Source organism: Nasonia vitripennis, chromosome 1 (assembly GCF_009193385.2).
Source record: "Nasonia vitripennis strain AsymCx chromosome 1, Nvit_psr_1.1, whole genome shotgun sequence".
Taxonomy (NCBI): domain Eukaryota; kingdom Metazoa; phylum Arthropoda; class Insecta; order Hymenoptera; family Pteromalidae; genus Nasonia; species Nasonia vitripennis.
This window is the reverse complement of record NC_045757.1, coordinates 22085145-22109025: the sequence shown is the minus strand read 5'-3', so window position 1 is coordinate 22109025 and position 23881 is coordinate 22085145. Positions and strand designations below refer to the sequence as shown.

The window sequence follows — 23881 nt, the reverse complement described above, 5'->3', positions numbered from 1 at the left end:
AGATTGGAGCGAATGACGAGAGAGTCGATGTTTTTGACATGGAATGGTTTTTGAAAACCGTATAAAAATGCATTTAAAAATACATATTATTTTATTTAAAAAAATGATAAATAATCATAATAAGAGTAATAAAGACAAATAATAAAGATCTTTGTAATATTTATGTTGATTTATTAATTTTTTAATTATTATACAATCATACACTTTTATAACTTATTCTGTACCACGAATTGTACATTACAATTTAGAAAAAGCTAAATGCTACCTATAATATTCTTGAATTATTCGATTCCTTTCTGCAATTCCTGCAGGGTGATCCATGTTGCGGTTACGTACTGGTCGATTACGTGGGGCTACTCGTAGCACAGGATCATCAACAATGCTGAAAAATAAAAATTAATTTTAAAATAATAATTAGGGCTATAATATATAAATAATAATTATTCACTTTTTATAAGAACTAGTCATACCCGTGTCTTCTTCTGTAATTGTACAATATTGCACAAGCATTTACAATTTCAGCAAACTTCTGTGGTTCATACATAAGTTTTCGAGCTCTTTTAATGACTCTCCATATATTGGTAAACATTCCAATTGTTTGCTCTACACGACAACGTGTACTTACATGATCATAGGTGCAAGCAATGTATACCTTCAGTATCATTGCTTGTCATGCCCGATTTAAAAATAAATCGACCTTAATATTAAAAAAATCTTTAATGTTATTCTTTATTATTTTTTATTGTGGTTATTTACCATTTAAAAAAAAAAATAATGTGTATTTTTAAATGCATCTTCATAGGGTTTTTAAAAACCATTCCATGTCAAAAACATTGACTCTCTCGTCATTCGCTCCAATCAACCATCATCTATAGCGGTGACTGGTGAGAGAGACACCCTATCTCGCTCTCACACCTCCCTCACCCCAGCCTGCAAAATTACATATATCAGTATAATAAAAATACCAGGCGATGTATTTCGAATAGCACATTGCAAATATACTCATAATTGTAATTGCACACTCCCCAATTATTTGTAAAAAATCAAAACGTAAAGTACGATTATTTGAAATACTGAAATATCGATATCTCAGTAAATAAAGCTTCTTAAGAATTGCACAGGGTGCCAATAAATTGCACATGCCTTGATTCTAACTGTACAACAATTTATTTTAATTGCACGTACTGACTTTGTTGTAAAATAAACAATTTAGTATGCTGATGGGGTTACCGCCAATACGAGCGAATGGCGCGCATCCCTCGTGCGCAGGACTCCACGGCGCGAAAATTCAAACGCGTTCAAAGAATTTTTCGTATTTCTGTCGAAATGATTCTCGCAGATTTTCGTTATTAATAAGTATGTGTAAGTGTTAAATACACAGGTGTCGATTAAAATGTACTAGTTTTACTAATTAGTAAATGAGGTAAGCATGAACTCAACCAATTATATATGAACCTACTGGATTTGCAACGGAAAATACACTAAATCGATGAAAATTATTTGCAACACGTTACAGATTTCTTTTCATAAATTTAGTAAAAAGGTTAGTTATTATTTTTAATAAACAAAAATAAACGGCGACATTAGGTCTTTTTTGTTACGAACAGCGTTTTACGTATTACGCTTGCACATTTTGATATGTTATTTTTATTATACGCAAATGTTTAGTGAAAAGTAATCTAAATTGATGAAGAATTAGCATATTACATCAAAATAAACACTCCATATATTTAGTACTCGAAAGGCAGTAAAGATTGTTTCGCAATATCCGCCTTGATCATTAATCAAATTTATACAAAAACCTTTATTGAATTGTATGCAGAACTTCAACGATGGCCTAGCCAATATTATATATACTAAATGAATGAAAATAAATGACAAGACATGGCAATTTATTTGTCATACATTTAGTAAAACGGTATAATATTGGTTGAAAAAAGGGTAAACGATTAATGGTTTACTTTGTTCCTACCAATATAGTACCGTTTTATTGTTTACTGTTTTACCACGTGTTTACCCCTGCTGATGTGTTATTTTTCTCTTATAAACTATACCTACCGCAAATCCATAACCTATACAAAAATTTAAAAGGATTTTTAGGTGTTTCAAAAATATATATTTATTGGATATCAAATTGTTTGCTGTATTAAATAACATAAAGTGTTTCGATACTGTAAATCTATTATTTTTAACATTTAGTAATCATTAGTAGTTTCGTAAAATACACATATTTTGTGTAGTTTAGTGTCAGTTTTGAAATTCGCGGATTATTGTAAGAAAAATCCTGTTTTGCATTATGCACGTTCTTATTGGTTCGCATTCTAAATACTGGTGTAGTGTATAGTGTATTATATATACCTATCTAGCGCTGATATGGACCAAATATGCAGAGCCAGATTGACCGCGACAGATACCATAGTACTTAGTACTTACCTACTGTTCAGAATTTGTAAACAATGCATTTTTTTAGTGCTGTGCCTTAAAAATGGTATCGTGTAAAATAAAAGGCTGCAAGAATAGATCTGACAAAAAAGGACAACCAAAACTTCACTTTTTCTCCTTTCCTAAAGATCCAGAAACTGCTTCAAAATGGATAGAAGTTTGTAAACATTCAGTTAATATAAAGAATTGTAAGTTATCTTTTATTGCAAATATGAATAAAGCATCTGAATATTGTGCACACGGGTAATATTAATTATATCTACAGCTCGGGTGTGCTCTGTTCATTTTCAACCTTCTTGTTATAAACCAAGGCCACTGCATTTGAAAGATTTAAATTACTCTCAAAGTGGAGTGCGAACACTATTACCTGATGCAGTTCCAACAGAAAGTATAGCCTCAGATGATGCTAGTAGATCAGTTACTAAACATCAAAAGCGGTAAAAAGAATTTAATATCCATATAGTGCATGGATAATTATAACCAAGTACATGGTTATCTTATTTATAATAAGAATTGTTTTCAGTGCTCAAAATCCATCCAACAACAATAATAATAATCAAAACGTTTTACATGTCTCTAATTCGAAAGTCAATGAAAAAGTTCCTGCAGTATTATATTTACGAGTATTGGATAATAATCCTAAACATCAATTCAAAAGGTGAAATATTATGTATTTTTTCTGTATTAATTAATAGATTTTTTCTTTAAGTTTGTACTTAGTGTAGTTATAAACTATATATTGATGATTTTTTCAGTGTTTCTACCCCACCAAAATCTTTTAAATATATAAGTGGTCATTCAAACTTAGATGTTCGTCTTGAACGTATTGAAGCTCCTTCATATATACTAGATCATCAATATGCTGCAAATAGTAATCAAAATTTGAATGTCATAGATGATCCAATGAAAAAAAATGAGAATAATAGCACTGAAGTTTACAAGACAACTAATTTAGAAATCAGACCAAAATTAAATAACTCATTGAGGTGAGTGCGACTCTGATTATGTATTGCATTTAGTTTATATAATTCGTTTTTTTTTATTTTTCATTATGTACTTTCTTCTTCGCGTTAAATAATATGGCTTAAAATTTGATTTTAAAAATATTATTTTATATCCAAATAATTGGTAAAAAATATTTTTATAGTGATCAAGATCAAATAGCGCAACTTAAAAGGCAATTACAAATTAAAACCATGGAACACCAAACTGTTCAAAAGCAGTTAAAAAGATTACAAAATGAATCAAAAAATTTCGTCAACAAGAGAGTTCGTGACATTTTAAAAAATGTTTTCTCAACAAATCAGATAGATAAACTAATTAATCCATTCAAATCTAAAATCAAGTGGTCTATAGAAGACATAATTTCAGCTATATCTTTACAGAACATAAGTCTGAAAGCTTATTCTTATTTACGAAACAATAATTATCCATTACCTGGTTTATCAACTATTCGGAAATGGACAGCCAATATCAAAGTCGCTGAAGGTTTATTAACTGATATTTTAACTGTGATGAAGCACAGAACAAAGTCGTTATCAGTTTTTCAAAAAATTGTTATTTTAAACTTTGGTGAAATAAGTATTGCGCAAAAGAATTGCCAAATTTGCATAGTCAGGGGGCTATTCTATAAATGGATACAGCCAATTTATTACAGTTTTGATAAAACATTGACAACAAATATTGTAAAAGAAATAATATCGAAATTGTATGATGCTGAATACATTGTAGTGGCAATAACTTCAAATTATCAATCATTTGATGATCAAATATGGACAGATTTGAATATTGGTGTTCAAAATTCTCGAAAATGCTATTTTGATCACCCAAAAACAAGCAGTTACAAAGTTTTCGTTTTTCCATGTGAATCAAATTTGTTATCCCTCATTGGACAGTATTTTTTCAAAAGTGGATTTATTGTCAATGGCAAGCAAGTAAATAAACGATGCTTGGAAGAAATTGCAGAAATCAATAAAAATTCACCAGGAGAAAACGTTTATAAACTAACATCAGAATTTTTAGGGACTTATAAATCTGATCAGAGTGCGTTTTTAATTAAAAAGTTGTTTACAAAAGAGATTGCTTCAGAAATAACTTATTTTGGTCATGAAAAGTTTATTTTGTATAAAGATTGGAAATATGTCGCGGAATTCTTTGAGTCGCTTGGAAATTGGATTGATTTGTGTAATAGCCAAGTGGAAGAAGGATTTAAGGAAGGTGAAGAACCATATGGTTTTCACTTAGAATATCAAAATAAAGTTATGAATAAGATGGAAAAACTCATGCTTACTACAAAAATTGTTGACTCGGAAAAATCATCCATTATTCAAGATCAAGTCATCTTAAAAAGTAATTCGCTCAAAGAATTGTTGATTTATTTGCAACAAAATTTTAGTATTGAAGATTTTCAAATTAATTACATTTTAACAGCAAGATTCAGTGATGAATTATTGGAACATTTTTATGAATACTTAAGTGACCAAGATGTATCAAGTGATAATTTTGCAATTACAAATTTCCAAAACAAGCTCAGAAAATGCTTATTAGGAAAACATTTCCACGATGCATCGTTTCGTAAAGTTGTAAAGTATCCGGAACCATGTTTAATAGATTTTAATGAAAAGTCGGATGCAACTGCAGATGACATTAAACAACCAAAGGGGGCTACAATAGGTGCAGCAGGAAAAATTAGAAGATTTTTAACAATTAATAATATTCCTGCACAAAGAGTCCACAAAAATTTATTGCATATTCTCGGCAAAAAAGAAACTGAAAAATAAAATGTAAATGAAATACTGCAATTTATAGTTATGTAAAATATCTAAATGAATTTGTTTAGTTTAATCTTCTTGAATGATATTTCATACATGCTGATATTTACAAAAGATGCCAATAATAGATACGTATAAAATATTATAACTTTATTTTTTTAATAAATTAATGAACACTCGTACTTGGATAATTAGATAGCAAACTATAATTCAATTGTTACAATATTTAAATCTCAATATAATTATAAAAATATGCTGTGTTGTTTTCTATTGATGGAAAACGTATTAATTTGCATTACGTTGCAATTTAAATTATTGCAAAATATAATATGTTGTTATGTTTATAAAAGATATTTGTGATGATTCGTAATGAGAAATTATTATGCTATGTTGAGAAAAAATTTTGTACATAAACGTAAATATTGACTTTTATAAGTTGATGCGAATAAAAATGAAAATTTTTATTTTAAGCAGCTTTATAGTTTTATTAAGTTATAATTAACAAATTGCCCTAAAATATTTTACAACAGTTGAGATTCTACACATCAAACCTGAATGTTCCGTTGAATTTTAACGAAAAACAAAAATTGTTCTAATTCTCGATATTTTAGCTCTCTGCGTTAACATATTGTTAAATTTTTAAAATCATAGGAGCTTTATTTACCAAAGTGGATACAATTTAAAATACAACATTTTTTTGTGGCTCGATGATGCTTTGAATTGTGATATTTATTCAATACTATTACTGTTACTTCGATAACGTAATCAGAATATTAATTGAAGATACTCCTCGATGCGTGTAGGTATTCGCATCACTTGTTTACTTTTCTAAAAATGTTATAACTAATGAGTTTAGTAAAGTTTGTTAGTATGTACATATGTACATCAATCACTGAACTTTGTGCCATAATTAATGTATATTTAAAACAAAGAATGGTGCTTACAACTATTTTTGGAAAATGTATAAAGTGGAGAATGTTTTGAATAACTTCATCTAAGATTTGCATTATGGATTTTTTATAATTTAAAAAACTAAATTCAAGAATGAACCTGTAAAAAATGAATCATAATCGATTTCGGCATGCCTTATGTCTACCTGCTTATGAGCAGCTGCCGTGGAAAATCCATTAGTATCGGTTTTACCAATCAGATGCGAGCGGCATATTATTCAACGTGTAAAATCGTCAATGCGCAAAAACGCTCGCAGCAGCGCGACTGGCATTTTCAGTCTGAAAGGTGCGCGTCGTACGTCATGGGTCGCTTAGACTTCAATCTTGTGCGAGCCAAAGAAAAAGGCGGTGACTGCGAAAGTACTTCGGCTTTTGCCGGGGAAAATGACGAGGAGGAGGACATTTTACAGACGGGCAAATATGTGCGACATCAGGAACCAGTCAATAAGGTAACTATAATTATACCTCCATTTCGTTTTACTCCCGAGTCGAGATGCGTGACGTTCTTCGTGAAAGAGCACTGGTTTGGAAATCTGATTAACTTGTGCAAATGTAGCATTCTTCAAACTGTTAATTTTTGTTTAAATCAAAGCACGATATTGTTTTAATCAATGTTAGTATTATAATAATAGATTTATTTTAGGAGACAAGAATGTTATGGCCATGAAAAGCATAGTACGCATGGATGATGTTTTGCATAATTTTGTTGACTTTGTCTTTTTCGAACGGAGTATTCGGAAATTAATGAGATTATTTATTCGTGAATTCGATATAATACAGTGTTTATTCTGCTTTTTACGTTATTTGCAGTTGTACTTGCTGTTTCTCGTATCCACGACAGTTGTTGCCTGCTTCTGTGTCTTTGTCGTCATTCCACAGCTAGTCGATTATTTTACTGTTCCCAAAGGTACGCAAAGGTTCATATTGTTTTCATTTTGTATTTATTTCATGTTTAATTTTGAGCTAGTATTCAACTTGTACTTTTAAATCGATAAAATTCAAAGTTTTTGAGAGATTGCAGTAAATTAATATGTCCTGCCATTGGACCGTTAAATCGCAATTTAAGAAAATGATGTGACATTTAACTATACTGAAATATAACTGTTGGTATAATTATACTAGACGATATTCATTTTGAATTAGAGTTCTTCGAACAAAAAATAAGTAATTCGTTTTTACGATAAAAATATGTATGCGTTTCAAATGGTTCCAAATAGTTTTCCTCACTTGAGATATTTATATTGAGTATCTGAAAAACGAATATGTGCCGTAGCATATACAGGCATTCTTTTTTAAGGATTAATTTACAATATAATCAAAGCCCGTAAGATATATTGTATTGTTCTATTTGCAGTATTGAATATCGAAAACAGTATTTGCGCTCCACAAAAGCAATCGGTCATAGAATTGTTGGATACAGAGAGAACCCGTAGAAATCAAGAAAGATTGGAAATAATGCACAAAGTGAATGCTCTGCAAAGAAACTACAAACTTCTACAGATCGAATATCGTAAGGCGCAAGAGATGTTTTTGAAGAAGCTGCACAATGCATATAAATATGAAAAAAGCGTGGATTCCAAGCTGCAAAGTCCGCATCAGGCACAACCTGCGGCTAGTAGTCCCGAACAAGCTGAAATGGAAATTTTTGAGCTTGACAACACAACGGCAAATATTCATAAGGACGAAAGTGAAAGGCCTCCAGCTGAAAAGATTACGCATAGTATAGTAGTATTATAAAAGGGCGTGTAAATAAGTGACCAAACTAGTAAAAGAGAACAAAGTATATCGTCTATCTAATAATATATAGTCGTCAATTATATCTTTACACTGTACATACAAAATAATCATTCGTTTATAATATTAAAAATAATTCAATGTCAGTATTACAGTTAAACAAATATATATTTTATGAAAATTTTGGCTATCTTATTTTTTTAAACTTTTTTTTTAAAGTTATTCTTTAATTTATCAAGAATATATAATTTATGCTTAGTTTCGAGAGGGAATTCATTGAGTATACAGTAGAAGTATGTAAATAGAGCTAAATACATTTTAATCGTTATTCAACTATCATTATAAGTATAGTGGCTTATTTGCTAACTATACATTGTATTATGTTATTTGCAAGTATAATAATTATATTATATGAGTTTGATAAATTTAATAACATTATGATACAAAAATATTTTGTGTAATTATTTAAAAAATAAGATATTATATTTAATTGGCGATATACATATATCAGTACTAACTAGTATTGTATATTAGCTGTAGAAATTATTTTTTCCACTTGTGAACAATTAAAGTTGTAATTGGAAGATTTAAATTTGAAAAAAATCATACTAATCTTGGTATAAGAAAACAAATTATATTATTTTACGCTACGTTGTTGTAGGAAATGTCAATAATTAACTTAGGTTCCGGGTTCTTAGAAACCTTTCCTGTAACGTTTACAAAGAATTCAATTATACTTATACTGAAAGAAAATTTGCAAAATACATTTAGAATAATTCGTTACATTATTATTAATTATTAAAGAAATTACTAGTTCCCATACTGTTTTATTTTAATATAATAGTAAAAACAATTATAGGATACCTATCATATAATATTATTATTGTTTTTTTTTTATAAAATTTTCTAGTAGCTAAAAATGTTATAAATTCTATATCTGATGATGTGTTGATAAAGTTTATATTGATATTCTTGTTTTCGATTTTTCATCCATGTATTCATCAAAAAGAGTGAACAACTAAGCTAAAAGTTCATTCAATCCTCTTGAATTTTTGGTCGCGGCGATCGAAGCAATGCTGTAGGAGACTCAATCGGTCATACCTGTTCGTAATACGCTCTCAAGATGAAAAAGCCTTGAGTGAGGCCGCGCAAGGACGAGAGATCAGCTTGTCGAGACACTGGCGCAAAATGTTCACGCACAGTGTACTTATTATACTTTGTTGCTTTACATATGTGCTCTGGTGCAAGTGACTCATGCCGTACTGCGTGAGAATTGCATAATCCAAACTGACAGATGCTGCAGCCTACTGCAGCGTAGAATATATTATGTTCGCGAGACTCCGCCGTCCGTCGAGCAAATGATTTTCTTAAGATGCTTCGATGTCCAATCATCAATTGGCAGTGATTGTGATTTTACTTCTCTTTGTTAAATATGTTTTTTTTTTTATTCTCGAAGCTGGCTAAGTACATATTATTGTACAAACATTATGAAAACGTTTTACAATTTTTCTATATTGTGAATTTTTTTCATTAAATATATACATATATATATATATATATATATATATATATATATATATATATATATATCCGATAATGTCGAAAACATGTATTATTAACGCGCATGGATTAATACGAGAAACTGTAATAGTAAATAAAACAGTGGTTTTATTATACTTTGTTTTTTACAAGAATGAGAAACGTTCTAGAAATAAGCGTGCTTATTCACGATTTATCTTCTGATGGTTTCGTTTTGCGAAAAATAATAAATTCCAATATCGTTAGATATACTGATTTTACAAATGTTTACTGCTTTTTTTTAGTGCAGATAAATATCGTATCATAATCTTATTTCCATACAAACGGAATTTGCTCACTAGTCGATTATTAGGTATGAATATTCGTCGCTTAACGATCGGATAATAAGTAAACAGCGAGACCAAAAATCTGCTTTTAAATCAGAGTTTATCTGAATCGGGAAATGCCCAGTTCTTAAAGCTGATATTCTTTATCAACTATAAAATTTCTGGAAATGTCGTTTTGGCTCGTGGTACTGCATCAGTTTCCTCCTCACAATGAATATATAGAGAAAAGTAGCACAAACGTATATGTACAGAGTATAATATGTGCACAGCGCGAAGTAGCCAAAGAGTCAGTCGCATGAACTTTAAACCAAGGGTTATCGAGCGCCACTTATACTACGTACTGTACACATCGACGTCGTTGACGGCAGACCTTATTTTCCGCAGCTGCTAATCGTAAATTTATTGCAATAGCATAAATTATTCATTTACTATATACAGCTGAGATTATATATGGCGGAGAACTTGAAACAAAAGCTGGCCAGCTCTAATGGTTCTGCGCTTTCTCGATTTGCTTCGTAAACTCGCTCAGCTGCTACTTCGTTTTTTAAATATTTTTTTACCAGCACTTCTCGTCGATTGCTGCATTTGCTAATGAAACGAAAATGGAAAAGCAAAATGTTTGAGTCGAGTTTTATGCATTCACGTGTGGACTCTTGGCAAATCATATATCGATGCTCAGGAAAATTCTTTCAGTGCTTGCAAATGGATTTAATCAAATAAACTAATATATTGTATAGTACTTTGATATCAATTAAGTATTCTCTTTGACTATATAGTTTACGTATTTTTTTCGATGATAAAAAAAAACATAAGTTCGCGGTAAAAATGCTGATTGCGACATCAAAGTATAATATGTATACATCAATATTTACTTCAATCAATGAATTTCGAAAAAAACTGGCCAAATGTATTTGCCATTGACAAACACGAGGTCCTGCCGTTAAAACGCACTGTTAGCATTCGCGTTCGCGGCCTTCAACCGAAAATGTGTCACTGTCCACACACGACGTTAACAAGTGCTCCTCCGAAGTAAGGCTTATCGATATATCTTCAGAAAAAAAGCGGAGAATATAAGAGATATGTTTCAAGTGAATAATCTGTCTCGTCGTATATTAGAGTATAAAAAGAGAAGTATATGCATAGGAGAGGTCGTTTAGAGCAAGAACATTCGACCTAATTTGTCGGGCGATTAGTTCGCCCCATCCGATACCCCAGCGAGTGTACGTGGACACACCGTATTTTAAATCCAGAAGCGGCTCTGATCTCATCTCGCAGAGAGAGAGAGAGAGAGAGAGAGAGAGAGAGAGAGAGAGAGAGAGAGAGAGAGCTAGTGCTACCCAAACGTTATATGCCGGCAATTACCTCGTTACGCGGATTTATACCTATTCGTCAACCTGTACGAAAGAAGCAACGTTAGACCACTTTAAGCTCGTGAATTCGTGCACGTGAGGTGTTTTCGCGATTGCTCGTTTGGTTTTAATGCGATTCGGAGAACAGGCTTTGACTTCCAGAAGCAACATATCTATATATACACACAGACACCGACACACCCAGGCCATGATAAATATCTCAAATGACTCGTGCGGTTTTAGTCGTTGTTTTAAATCCCTCCACACAGCGTTTTCTGTATGTAAGTTTACTAAAAATGCTATCTTTAGCATATTTTACAGCGAGGAAAAATGTGGATGTTCATGCAAAACGTGTGATGTATGAGGATTCATATTCTTATTTTTCTCTGAAAAATTATACTTTCCTTTCCTGTAACTTTCTATCAAAGTTGCAGTTTCTATTTGTATTAATCAATCTTTTATTATTTCTACTGTACAATTTTTGAAATAGTTTAGAAGTTGTCTTTATACAAACCAAACAGCTTAATATACTATTTCAAACAACATGATCAAAAAATTTGACAGATTTACAATTGCAACTTACATTGGTTGTATATAATTACAATTACAATGCGTTTGGGAAGGTCACGACTGTTTTGAATCTTCAACGTCTCACGGTCAATTCATTGATGATGATCTATTGATGCATGTCATGGACTTTTCGCATATTAAATTTCAAAACAAATTTCATCTAAAATGTTTGCTTACTATGGTTTAAATTAAATCATAGCACATACATTCGCATATTATTAAAACCATTTATTCCCGTCAAACTTTTCGTCGAAACCGGCGTGCGAGTTAAAAAAAATAATCTTATTTAGATTACATGAAAGAATTGAGAAAAGGGAAAATACATCTGTTAATCGTCATAAATATATATTTCAACAGAAACCTTATTTACTTCGGAAAATTTCCACTATTTGTATACATTTTATTATTAAGTAGCACTTCTAGTTAGAAGTGCATCGAGTATGTGAGTCATTGAAAAGATAACTTTTACTTATACATCGTAGTTTTATCTTTGTTTTCAAAAGTATATATAGGAATATAAGTATGTATCGTTGTTAATTGATCAGTATTTTACCTACCCCTAAATTATGAAAGAAATAAGTTACAAATTAACTTGAGTATATAATATATGTACAAAAGAATCACTTTAAAACATTCATGTTTAATAAACTTTTCCTTGTTGTAGTGTGCGATATCTAATAATGGCACAGACCTGATCAGTTTTATTTTTGTATTTTATTGCATATGTAGTTCCTAAAATTATCCAAATAATCTAGTCACATAATAATTGAAACATGATTATTTTTGTATTTACATAGCATTCCTTAATATCCCTTTGCTATAATTTAAAGCACATCGTATTCATAGCGGTGTATGAACAAATGTTTATCTTCTAACAGAATAGCCGAGTGATATAACGTTCTAAACAAGGCTATAATAATTCAAAATGAAATAAAATCCTAGTCGTTTGTCAAAATCTACATATGAAATAAGCTTAATAACAGTAGTCGCTCGTGCGAGAAAGAGTAAACTATGGCGGCGGCGGCGGTAGGAAAAAAAGAGAAGGAAAAAGAACCAAAGCCAGAGAGCTGACGTAAGTATTGTAAAGTCCCAACAACAGCACCCCACTCATATCGGAGCGGCGTAACGACGACACATATCAAAGCGTCCGAGTGCGAGATCGCCGGTTCAGACAGTCCGGCACTTTCGGCTGAAGAGGTAAGTCGAGATCGTTAGTCTTGTGTTCGCGTTGTGGTTTGTTATATTCTGTAATAAATAATGTTTATTTGAGTGTTTTGTTAAATAGGGATCATTGTATGCTTTTTTTATAGTTCGTGTGGTAGACTATTTATTTTTCGCCGTGATTAAAAGTTGAGTCTACTCTGTTTAGAACATTTTTGGTTGTGATTATAACAGTTTACATTAGAGCCAGTTTTGCTTTTCAAATATTGTAGAATAATATTAATAATAATAATTGAAATGGATTACTGAGAAAATTTTCTAAAAGTAAACGTTTTTGATGAACACAATGTTTTAAAATTTCAAATATATTTCTTTGTATGATTAATAAATAATCGAACGTGCTTCTCAGTTCATGTGTTTAATCGACTCTCTATACTTTTATTTATGATCAAAGTTCTCGGAATTTTTGTTCAATTTACGTAATACTCGTTATCATTAATATGTACTTTAGCAATGCGTTAATGTATAGTTTTTGGTTTGCAATGTTGTATAGAAGGCTGTTAAGATGAAGCTGCTAATTTCGACGGCAGTAGCCGTTGTGCTACTTGTTTGCGTCAACTCTGCTTTTGGTGTAGATCCACATGAGCATAGTAAAGTAGTTTGCTACTGGAACGCTACGTCCTTTGAACGTGCTGGTAAGTTAATTAGCCTGATTTCTACTCGTACAAATTTATACAAATGATAATAAATAACAAGTTTGTCCTGTAATTGATTGTAAAACAGAAAGCTCGCAAATAAAGCAATAGACTGATGAGAAATATTTATCAGTTAGACGAGTAAAGAACGTTATAAAAATTCACTGTTAAATACCGATTAAAAACGTATTTTTTTTTAAACAACGGCTATTTTTAACAAATTAATTTTTTTAACAAATTTTTTTTTACGTAAATTTTGACAAAGTCAAGGACTTGACTTTGTCAAAATTTACGTAAGCTAATAATAATAATAATTTACAACTTTTGTATTGAAGTTTATTGCATCACGTCGTTTTTAAGTGCAACAAATAAAAAAATTATCAAATAGTCCTATGAAAAAGAAATGACTCAATTGATTTATGTGAAACTACGAATGTAAAAAAAATATAAACACATTTTATTTCAGTAATCTCGTTTTAAATTAATTATAATATTGCGATCGAATAGTCCCTGACCGTTCGTCTGAGCCTAGAGAAAAATCATCATTTTGGTTCCTTTTTACGCGTATAGGCCCCGGCAAGTTCCAAGTGGACGACCTTCGACCAGCTCTCTCGCTGTGTACGCACCTGATCTATGGATTTGCCGGCATCAACGCTGCCAATTTCGAGGTCGTGCCGCTAAACCCAAATCTTGACACCGGTGCCGGCTATGGTTTCTATCGTCTAGTCACCCAGCTGAAACGTCAGTTCCCTGAACTCAAGGTTTACCTCAGCATTGGTGGTAACGCTGATCCCTATGAGGAAACTCACAAGTACCTAACAGTTGTAAGTACTACGTTTATTCATGACTTTGTTTTAAATGTAGTGCATTCAATTTAAATACAGAAAATCTTTTATTTTTAAATCTATAATATGCATCTAAAACTATTCAATTTATTTTGTGAAAATAAAGTATAACATAAAAGTTATAACAGTTATATATTGATAATTTTAAATATTCTGAACACAGAATATTTCTAATTTTTTATTGATAATTAACTCGTGATTATGAAATAATTAGCTATCTCTTATAAGGCAATACACTGATATGATAACTGTATCTCACTTTTTAGTTAAAAATAAATATGTTTCCCTATTTTGTAAGCTATAAGCAGCATATTTTTGAATTCTATTTTAATAAGTTCGTACTATAGCTATTTCGTTTATATAAAAAACACATTATTTTCTCAAGTTGTTTATTTAGCCATTTTTTCAATGTTTTCATGAGTCTTGTTGCATACTGTATCTATCATTTATGCTCGGAGAAGTTGACTGGGTCAATCATAAGATATTTTTTTCCATTCAATGATAAGAAAGTTTCTTCGTTAGCCTTCTTGAACTAATCATGCTCTCGCGTGAACGTGATCATTTTACTTGCGTTCTAGAAATTTACAGATAAACACAAAATAATAAAAATAACTTTTTCTTTTTATCAAAACGGAATATTGGATTCTGTGCGTATTATATGCGTTCTTAAATATAAATAAACAATAATCTGTCAAAAGTTAAGAGAGAACTAATTTTGTTGTATATGTTTGCTATCTAGATCTTCACCAATTTGATTCAAAACAAATGTTACGAAAAATTGTTTTCCAGACTGAAACATCCGAGGCAAGGAACAAGTTCGTCCGCTCGGTGGACCGCCTTCTTCAAGACTACGACTTCGACGGTGTCGATCTTGCCTGGCAGTTCCCTCCAGTGAAAGTAAAGAAGAACCGTGGCACCTTTGGCTCCCTCTGGCACGGAATCAAGAAGACCTTCGGCTATGGAAAATTCAAGGATGAGAAGGAACAGGAGCACCGTGACGGATTCACCATCATGGTCCGCGACCTTAAGACTCAGCTCAGAGCCAAGAACAAGGCCCTCACTCTCACCGTCCTACCCCATATTAACTCTAGCAGTGAGTAAATTTATTCTTCGATTTTAATTACTCCACCTGCAATAAAACTCGATATAATAAATAATTTTTCAGTCTACTACGACGCTAGACTGTTGACGCCAAATCTAGAGGCAATTCACGTATTTGCCTTTGACCAAAGCAACCCTGAGCGTACTCCGAAGAAGGCTGACTACCCTGCACCAATCTATGAAAGTTATGGACGCGAAGACACCGACAACGTCGACTCGCAGACCAGGTAATTGCTCGCTTTCATACGAGACGTGACGATCTTATTTGTTCTAACTAACAATGAATACATGTTTTAATGATAATGAATATTTTAAGGTATTGGCTCGAGAACGGCACTCCAGGTGGCAAGATTGTCGTCGGAATCCCTGCCTTCGCTCGCACCTGGAAGCTGACGGCCGACAGCGAAGCTGCTGGAGTTCCTCCGGTAACTGCCGATGGTCCCGGAGCCGAGGGCCCACACACCGGCATCGCTGGACTTCTGTCCTACGCCGAAGTTTGCTCGCGTCTGACCGAGCACGCGGTTGGCCGATTGAGGCGCGTGAACGACCCATCGAAGAAATACGGTGCCTACGCCTACCAGCCGTACAACTCCGGCACCGGCACCGACGGCATTTGGGTAGGATTTGAAGACCCCGAGACCGCCGGCAACAAAGCCCTCTATGCCAAGGCCAAGGGTCTCGGTGGTGTTGCCATTTACGATCTGTCCCTCGACGACTTCCGCGGCGTCTGCAACGGAGACAAGTTCCCTATTGTCAAGGGAGCCAAATTCAAGTTGTAAATTATGAAAAGATGAAGACCCATCTCGCTTAACGCACTTATATTGTTACAGTTCTGAGATTGTTTTTAACTTTTACGTCTTTATTTTTTTGACTCATAAGTGTATGTCGAAAGCTTGCTTGTCTTTTTTAAATAATAATATTTGTTCATATCTGCGAGTCGAGTGTACAAGTAGATTTCATTGTAAATAAAAGAACTATTTGATACATATGTGTTGGTTTGGTTGAATGTTGATTATACCTATTTTAAAGTATTTGTAAGGGCATATAAGTATTTGATAAGGATTAATTTTGAAAAACAAGTTAATCTTTCAGACTTTTTTATTTTAAATAAATTATACTTACCCTGCACTCGTATAGGCTAAACTGGGTTTAAACATAATTCAAGTACAGTCAATAACTTAATTTACTTTCTTAATAAGGGGGAGGAAGGGCACTCGCAATACACAATATATTATCTTACATATTCATGGTACACAGTGACATGTACATAATATTATCGGCGTAGATGTGTTACAACAATAGTGATCAACATTCTGACTTTTCACGTAACAGATTATGGTCTGACGAATGTTTAAACACGCCACTGAAGTGAAATATTCCAAATATTGCGCATCAAATATATCAAGAATTAAACTAAATTTGCAATCACACAATTGATTTTGATTGTATATTATACTGTCGTAGAAAATACATTTAAAAAGATTAATTTGTATAATAAAATATATTATATATCGTAGCAACATTGTCACTACTTGTATGTTTTAATATTTTATTTTTGAACCATGTTTAAACAATCGTGTGTCCTTTGGGTCCTAGTTAAATTAATTTTGGTACGGTTTTATTACTCTACATTCGCTTCACTATCATATTATAATGTACTTGCGCTAAAATCGCAATCTATTAGTAAATTTCTCTAGCCACAGGTAAAAAGTGCCATAATATACAATAACAAAATATTACAGAAGTAGATGGAGCAAAGTAAACTTCGCTAAAATCAATAGGATGTTTTATATTTTCAACTTAATTTTACATCATTTACAAAATAGAACTTTAAAAACTTTTTCACTAGACGCTGATTTATTATTATTCTTATTATTATTTTTTTTGCTAAACTATCAATAAGAAATATCTTGCTAATCTTATTGAACTTTATCTCTTGTTATTACAACAGTTAAGAAGAATAATACTATTTTGCATCTGTTCTTTTGCAAAGAATCTTACTCGCCATCTTCGGTTATAAAATTTATTAAAAAAATTGCATTTTTTCTCTATTTTATTCAACGATACTGCAATCCTTTAATTGCAGTCGTTGCAAAATATAAAATCTGTGGATGATAATATAGCCTGATTATATCGATTAAAAATATAAAAAAATCTAGCGCTATTATTGATGATTTTTAGTATGCAATATTCATAAAGTTCCACTAAAATTTCGTTTTGTACAAGTTAATCATTATAACAATTTAAATCAATTATTTTAGTCTCCAGTTGGTATTATGCAATATGTATGACACCGAACAAACTGTACACATAAAAACCCTACACAAACATATTTTTCTACACGGATATATTGTCTACACCGATTTCTCATTATTTTACTACAAAACTCTGCACAATTTCATAACCTATTGTCAGATCATTTTTACAACAATAGGTTATAATGCTTGTGTTTTGAGTTTTGCAGTGTAGTAAAATAATAAAAAATCGGCGTAGAAAATATCTGTGTAGAATTTTTCTGTGTAGAAAAATACATTTGTGTAAGGTATTTATGCGTACAGTTTGTTCGGTGTCATATGTATCTTATATAATAATGTTATTCACGCAATAATAATTTCATCATTTAATTCCATCGCAGTCATTTTCAATAAAGAGAAAACGGAATTCTCATCAATGCAAAACATTAGAAAATAACAATGGTATTGCAATAAAAATTATATTTATGACAGAAATAATTGGTCTTAGATTCGTACAAGGACTATAGTAGGAAAAATGTGTTGATACCAAAAAAATACTATTACCTTGCAAAATCGACTTTTCCATAAAAGAAATTAATCATAATAACTCGGCTCAGTTGATGTAAAGTACATAAAATTTTGCTTAGTACTATGGCTTATTATAGTATGATTGTTTACGCATACTTAAACAATCCAGTAACTGAGCAGAAGTTAACATTTTTTTTATAACGATATATACTATATGTTAAAAAATATTTTATTTATTATTTCATCTATCTCGAATACATACAATCCAGATATATTATAATACTTATTAAATAAAAAGTAAAAGTTTATTTTTTAATTATTCATTTTTATATGAGATGTATCTCTTTACATGGAGATGCATTCTAAAAAGGCGCAATTGAAAAATGAATAACGTGAAGTTTTAGAAACCTTTAACATAATTATAAACATGTATCAAAGGACAAATTTATATAAATTAAACATTAAAAAATAACGTTACATGTCTCTATCGGTATAGACACTTATAAACATACTATAAACACTTACAGACATTTACAAACGTTCAATAAGGTAAGTCTCCGATATAACATTTTTTTCCTGATGAAGGTTTTTCTTGCGTGCGCCGAGCATTACAAATGCTTTATTCTCTATAACTCATTCTCACTCTTCTCAAAAGCCACTAAATACATATTATTCTGTTGAACGATCATCGCGGAGCACAAACTTAAATTGGACGCATACCTCTTTAAACGGTCTTTGGCGCGTGTCTTAAAATTGGAAACGATGTATAAAGTCAAGTAATTGCAAGTCAAACGGTACAAAACATGTTACAATTGCATTTTAGAGGATTTATTTTCTGTATGGTTGGCAAATTTTTGGTGATGTAATGAGGACGGTATTTTGTAATTCTTCCTTCACGCAATAAGAGTAGATGAAAAAACTTTCATTCTCATAAAACTGAAAAAAGTGTAATATAACAATAGCGACAATAACGTATTCCAATATATCGATTTTGTACGTTATTTTTATCGAAGTGAAGGAAAATTAAATGTCAACAATTATATTTCATCCATAATCACAAACAAGCGTTTCACCATCTTGCTTATTCGCGTATACCGATATAGGGTGTGGCACACGCGAAGATATTATAATCCGGCAGACAGAGAAATCAAAAGTGGTAGAATTTTCGTGTACCATCTATATATGTCTTTGATTGTTTCACACTTCAATCGTACATATACAATCGGATTTACCTATTTTGATAGCTGCTTTATTTATATAGCTCAAAATTAATCTATATAATATAATTACTTTTGTTTTTATTCAAAGTGTATAAGTTCATTATAATATACTATATAGTTATCTGTTGACATCTTCACTCTCTTTATACGTAAGTCTATACAGTACTATAAACATATTACATTGCTATTTAGGGACACCGTAGATACATTGTCCATTGTTCTAATGGGTCAAGAGTAATCTTTTACGGATAAAAGTTCTTTTGAAACGCCGCGCCGTACCGAAAATGGTATCTTTGGGTTGTTGTTGTGAAAAAATAGTTTACGCACCACGGCAGAAAAAAAAATGGCTAGCCTGATCATAAATGTAATGTTTGAGAATATCAGCTATACTTATACTTTCAGGTATGGCCAACTGTTTTACTTCCCAGATGCGTAATATTAAACTATTTTCATGTCTGTACAGAAAGCGAGCGTCGCCATATTTTCATAAATTTATTAATGACCTCGTTTCTGGATATTTTGTAATAATAAACAAAATAAAATATGTTGTGTAGTCTTTCATTATTTTTGTTTGACATTACGATAGTTTTTTTAATTTTTTAGTTTGATGAATATACCAACAATTGTTTCAGTATAAAGTGGTTACTTCAAATTTGCTGTTAATATAATTTTTTTTTGTTATGTAAGAAGCTCTCAGTCATAAAAGTTCCATGAGAAAATAAATTCGTCTGTACGAAGTATTCTTATTTATTTTAATTTGTTTATATATTTCATGAAGTTATATGTTCACAAATAGTTTCATCAAATGTATGAAAAAAAGAGTTAATCTGTAAACATTTGTACCCTTTGATTACAAAATTTAGTATATTTTATTGTTTATTCAATGATTTTGTTTTTGCATATATATTTTTTTAATATTCTTTTTTGTGGAAAACATGTTAAAGCAAAGTTACGAAACCGTAAAAATCGGCAGTTTTCGTGCAGTAATGAAACAATCCTCCTTCACTTACAGCGCAATATCACTTTGTCTATCTAGGCTTACAATCTACATCAATCTCTTAAACGTTAGTCGAGATTTTAAAGTAGATGTACATATTTGGGAAAACGCATAATTTCATATAGTGTTAATATATTTACACAATTTGATGTATATAATGATTACAAATGGACATTTTTTCTTTAAAAGCCAATTCATGTCTTGAATGTTAATCGACCACATTACTTTAAAAGCAACATCGTCGTTAGTCAAAGGGTCAAAATCGGTAGCAACATGCACGCCGAATACTCGAGACGTGTAAAACCGTTATAAATGAGTTCTCGTGATCTCTGAAAGCTTCATGACGCGCAGTTGTGGAAAAATCTTGAGGATCCTTACTTACGCGCTTGTAATTAAACTCGAAAGTCTCGACTTTAATTAACCGCCTCGTTTTTCTGCCGAGTTAATGAAATTAATTATAAGGAGATTGAAAAATATCCATCAACGTCCCCGCAACGACGCTCGTGATCGATCAGCGTCCTTCTCAACTTCCTTAAGGGTTAAAGGTACAGCGGAGTAAATCGTTTGATGCATTTCGTGGACCTAATAAGCATACAAAGTCACTGGTCATAATGCGCCGATGCGCATGGCTGAAGTGTCGCGAGAGTTCTTTTTTTTCGAAGAGATAATATAGACGACAGCCGCAAGGCTAATCCTTGGGTATAGGCAAACGTATCGCCGCATGCGCACTCATGGATTTGAATTCTAACGCAAACGTATTCTCTCATGCGAGCTATGCATGCTTGATGAACGCGCGGATCTGGCTCTTGTACTTGACTCATGTTTATACGACTGAAGCGGCTTGCATTCTTCTTACTTGTAATAAAATGAAATCGATCATCGTGCGTACATAATCTTTAACGACCGGCTACTTTGTTCCTTCTAAGGGCACATTTTCTTTTCCATAGGTATTCCTTTGGCTTGCAAAAAATCTCACTATGATAATTATATGCGATTCACAAAAATTATTCTCTTGTGAAAGTAAATTCATAAGATTTTACACCTTGACTGAAAATAATTGCACTTCTATTAACCCACAAAATCATATCTCTAATATAAGAAAAGTCAATTCAGTCCAAAACCACAGGAGAATACAAGAAGAAACGCAGAGAGGCATGGATTGATAACAGCAAATTTATTCATCGGATAATATCCAGTTGTTAGCTATGGAAAGCGAATTATACCAGAGGGATACGAGAAACAAGTCACATTTCATTAGCTCTGTATATTATTCATTAATCGGCTAGTGTACAATATCTATATACACAGGCGAAGTTTTACGACGTTGAAATATGCACGAGGACAATTATCGATCCGGTTAAAGGGGATTCATGTATTTTTCGCATTAAAAAAAGACACCGTGGTACTTATCATTGTCCCAGACATGAATTAAAAGGCTCGCTGCGTTCCAATTGATTCGCTTGTTCTCCAAAATAAACCCTTTCTATCGATTGCACGTTTTTTATATTTTTACTATAGTATGGACCAAATACGCCCTAATTACAAGAGTAAACTCGAAGATTAAAAAAAAAAGATTCTTTATGCGTTAGTAAATCTGTAGCGCTGTTATGTATTAATTGTTTCATAAAAACCGTGGGATCGTATATTTCACTTTGACATTGATGAATCAGACTTGATTGGAACGCGACTGAATATGCTAGGATTGCTGAGAAAGAATTTCCTTTTTCAATGCTTGCCACATATTTACACTTTTCGTATTTTGCCATTTGAAAATTATAATACCAAATATAGTATAATAACTGCATAATACAATGTTACGTTTCACTTTGACCGGTATCAAATATTCTAATTATCGATAGAATTCAAACAGTCACTATATTTCATCATGAACATTTACATTATATAAGTATCACTTTTGTTTTAGTATACCTAGAAAAATAATTTCAAATGTAAAACTATACATTCATATAATGCTTCTGTTATTATATATTAATATTTAAATTTTATTATTTTTGTTATATATATATATATATATATAATTTCATATATTAGGCAATACAAAAGCAATAATGACGCACCACTCTATTTTCACTTTGCGATGGTATAAATATCAACCGTCTTATAAATTACAAATGAACTTTAGTAAGAAGCAAGGAGCGTTCTTTTAATTATTTGGTTTGAATCATTGAATGTGTTTCAAATTGTTTACAATCATTATATTATTTGATAGTACCCTCTAGATAGGCTTTACGTGAAAGCAAACGATAGGTATGTATCGCGTACTAGATAGTAAATTTATTTAAAATATTTACTTCGATATATCTATATTTTTTTATTTTATAACTCTTAAAGATTTAATAGAGTTGTGTCAACAGACGTTTAATTTAAAATGGTCAATATTTTCTTCCTTATAAAAACAAAATAATAATCATAACTTTCTTTTGGTTTGAGTTTTGTAAATCAAATTTTATCACACAATAACATTGTGACCATTGACCTTCATAAAAAGGCATCACTTCTTGAATTGATGCTATTTATTGATTTAGTTATAATTATAAATGTCATTTATATATCAACAAAAAGTTCTGTTTGTTATATATCTTCAATTAATACTAACCACAACCAGATTTGACTTCAATTACTATACAGAGACATGGGCCTATTTCACTATGAAATTAAAATGGTTCTCGATCAACGTTGTCTATAACAACAATACAAATATTTCAACGAATCTACGACTTAGGTATACTTAACATTGTTCCAGAATGCCCACGTCCCAATCGCGAAGCAATAATCAATTTTCATCGTAATAGCCGTCTGAAAATCTAGTCTATAGTCAAGCTCTATTATTAAGCATCGCTTAACACTTCCCTCTGCTGCGTCCTAAGTACCAAGCACTTTAACGAAAGAGGAAATTCGACCTCAATAAACCGTCGGCTGCGCGAGGGCAGCTCGCAGTATCCCCGCATCCATCCCAGCGACAATCAACCCTGCTAAGCTTCGTCGACGCCGACGTCGCGGTGACAGCAGTAGTCGCGGCCTTATCATTAAAACCTACATAACGGAACAGCGCGTAACGTTGTACCTATTATCTTGGTCCACATTGTTGATGCTGAGCACCTTGAGCAGACGCTCGGTATCCTTGAAAGCACCGCCGGTTTGCATACCTCCGGCCTCCATCATGGACTTCATCGTCTTTTCGCGCATCGTGGCTATCATCATGCGGTGGCGTCTCCGCCGTTTGCGTCTGCGGCACTTGGGCAGCGACAGCTCGAAGAATTCGCCCAGTCGCAGTCGAATTGGCAGCGTTATCACTTCCTCGTCGACGCGGATCTCCACCAGATCGTCGATCGCCTGGTCCAGGCACTGCTGCTGCTTCTTCTTCTTATCCTTGTGCTTTTTTTTCACCTGCAGAGAGT

At 32.1% G+C, this 23881-nt stretch overlaps 4 protein-coding genes across 10 annotated transcripts in view; 2 read left to right on the top strand and 2 right to left on the bottom strand.

Annotated features, from left to right (window-relative positions):
- Positions 1–150: 150 nt before the first annotated feature.
- Positions 151–1077, bottom strand: LOC107981538. Its single transcript, XM_016987572.3, has 2 exons — positions 471–1077; positions 151–382 (listed from the first exon to the last, which is right to left on the bottom strand). Exons 1-2 carry the CDS (start codon positions 662–664, stop codon positions 262–264), a joined length of 315 nt encoding a protein of 104 aa, XP_016843061.1. The 5' UTR covers positions 665–1077; the 3' UTR covers positions 151–261.
- Positions 1078–2171: 1094 nt separating this feature from the next.
- On the top strand, positions 2172–8348 carry LOC100678215 (transposable element P transposase). Its single transcript, XM_003426059.5, has 7 exons — positions 2172–2630; positions 2708–2879; positions 2966–3100; positions 3198–3428; positions 3590–6612; positions 6974–7070; positions 7518–8348. Exons 1-5 carry the CDS (start codon positions 2486–2488, stop codon positions 5220–5222), a joined length of 2316 nt encoding a protein of 771 aa, XP_003426107.5. The 5' UTR covers positions 2172–2485; the 3' UTR covers positions 5223–6612; positions 6974–7070; positions 7518–8348.
- A 3666-nt stretch (positions 8349–12014) lies between these two features.
- On the top strand, positions 12015–16471 carry LOC100115837 (chitinase-like protein Idgf4). 3 transcript variants are annotated; one of them, XM_001599255.6, is made up of 6 exons: positions 12015–12878; positions 13396–13537; positions 14108–14361; positions 15172–15475; positions 15548–15710; positions 15800–16471. In XM_001599255.6, the coding sequence occupies exons 2-6, from the start codon at positions 13408–13410 to the stop codon at positions 16260–16262; spliced, it is 1314 nt and encodes a 437-aa protein (XP_001599305.1). In that variant the 5' UTR covers positions 12015–12878; positions 13396–13407; the 3' UTR covers positions 16263–16471. The 3 variants fall into 3 exon arrangements, with proteins under 3 accessions (XP_001599305.1, XP_032456020.1, XP_032456021.1); XM_032600129.1 differs by lacking the exon at positions 12015–12878 and adding an exon at positions 12885–13030; XM_032600130.1 differs by lacking the exon at positions 12015–12878 and adding an exon at positions 12886–12928.
- A 177-nt stretch (positions 16472–16648) lies between these two features.
- The window catches only part of LOC100116062, a 116503-nt gene continuing 109270 nt past the window's right edge, over positions 16649–23881 (bottom strand). For all 5 annotated transcript variants that reach the window (XR_004344956.1, XR_004344952.1, XR_004344950.1 and 2 more), the window contains one exon: positions 16649–23870. The gene's annotated coding sequence lies outside the window, so the exon portion shown is untranslated. The remainder of the gene's footprint in view (positions 23871–23881) is intronic.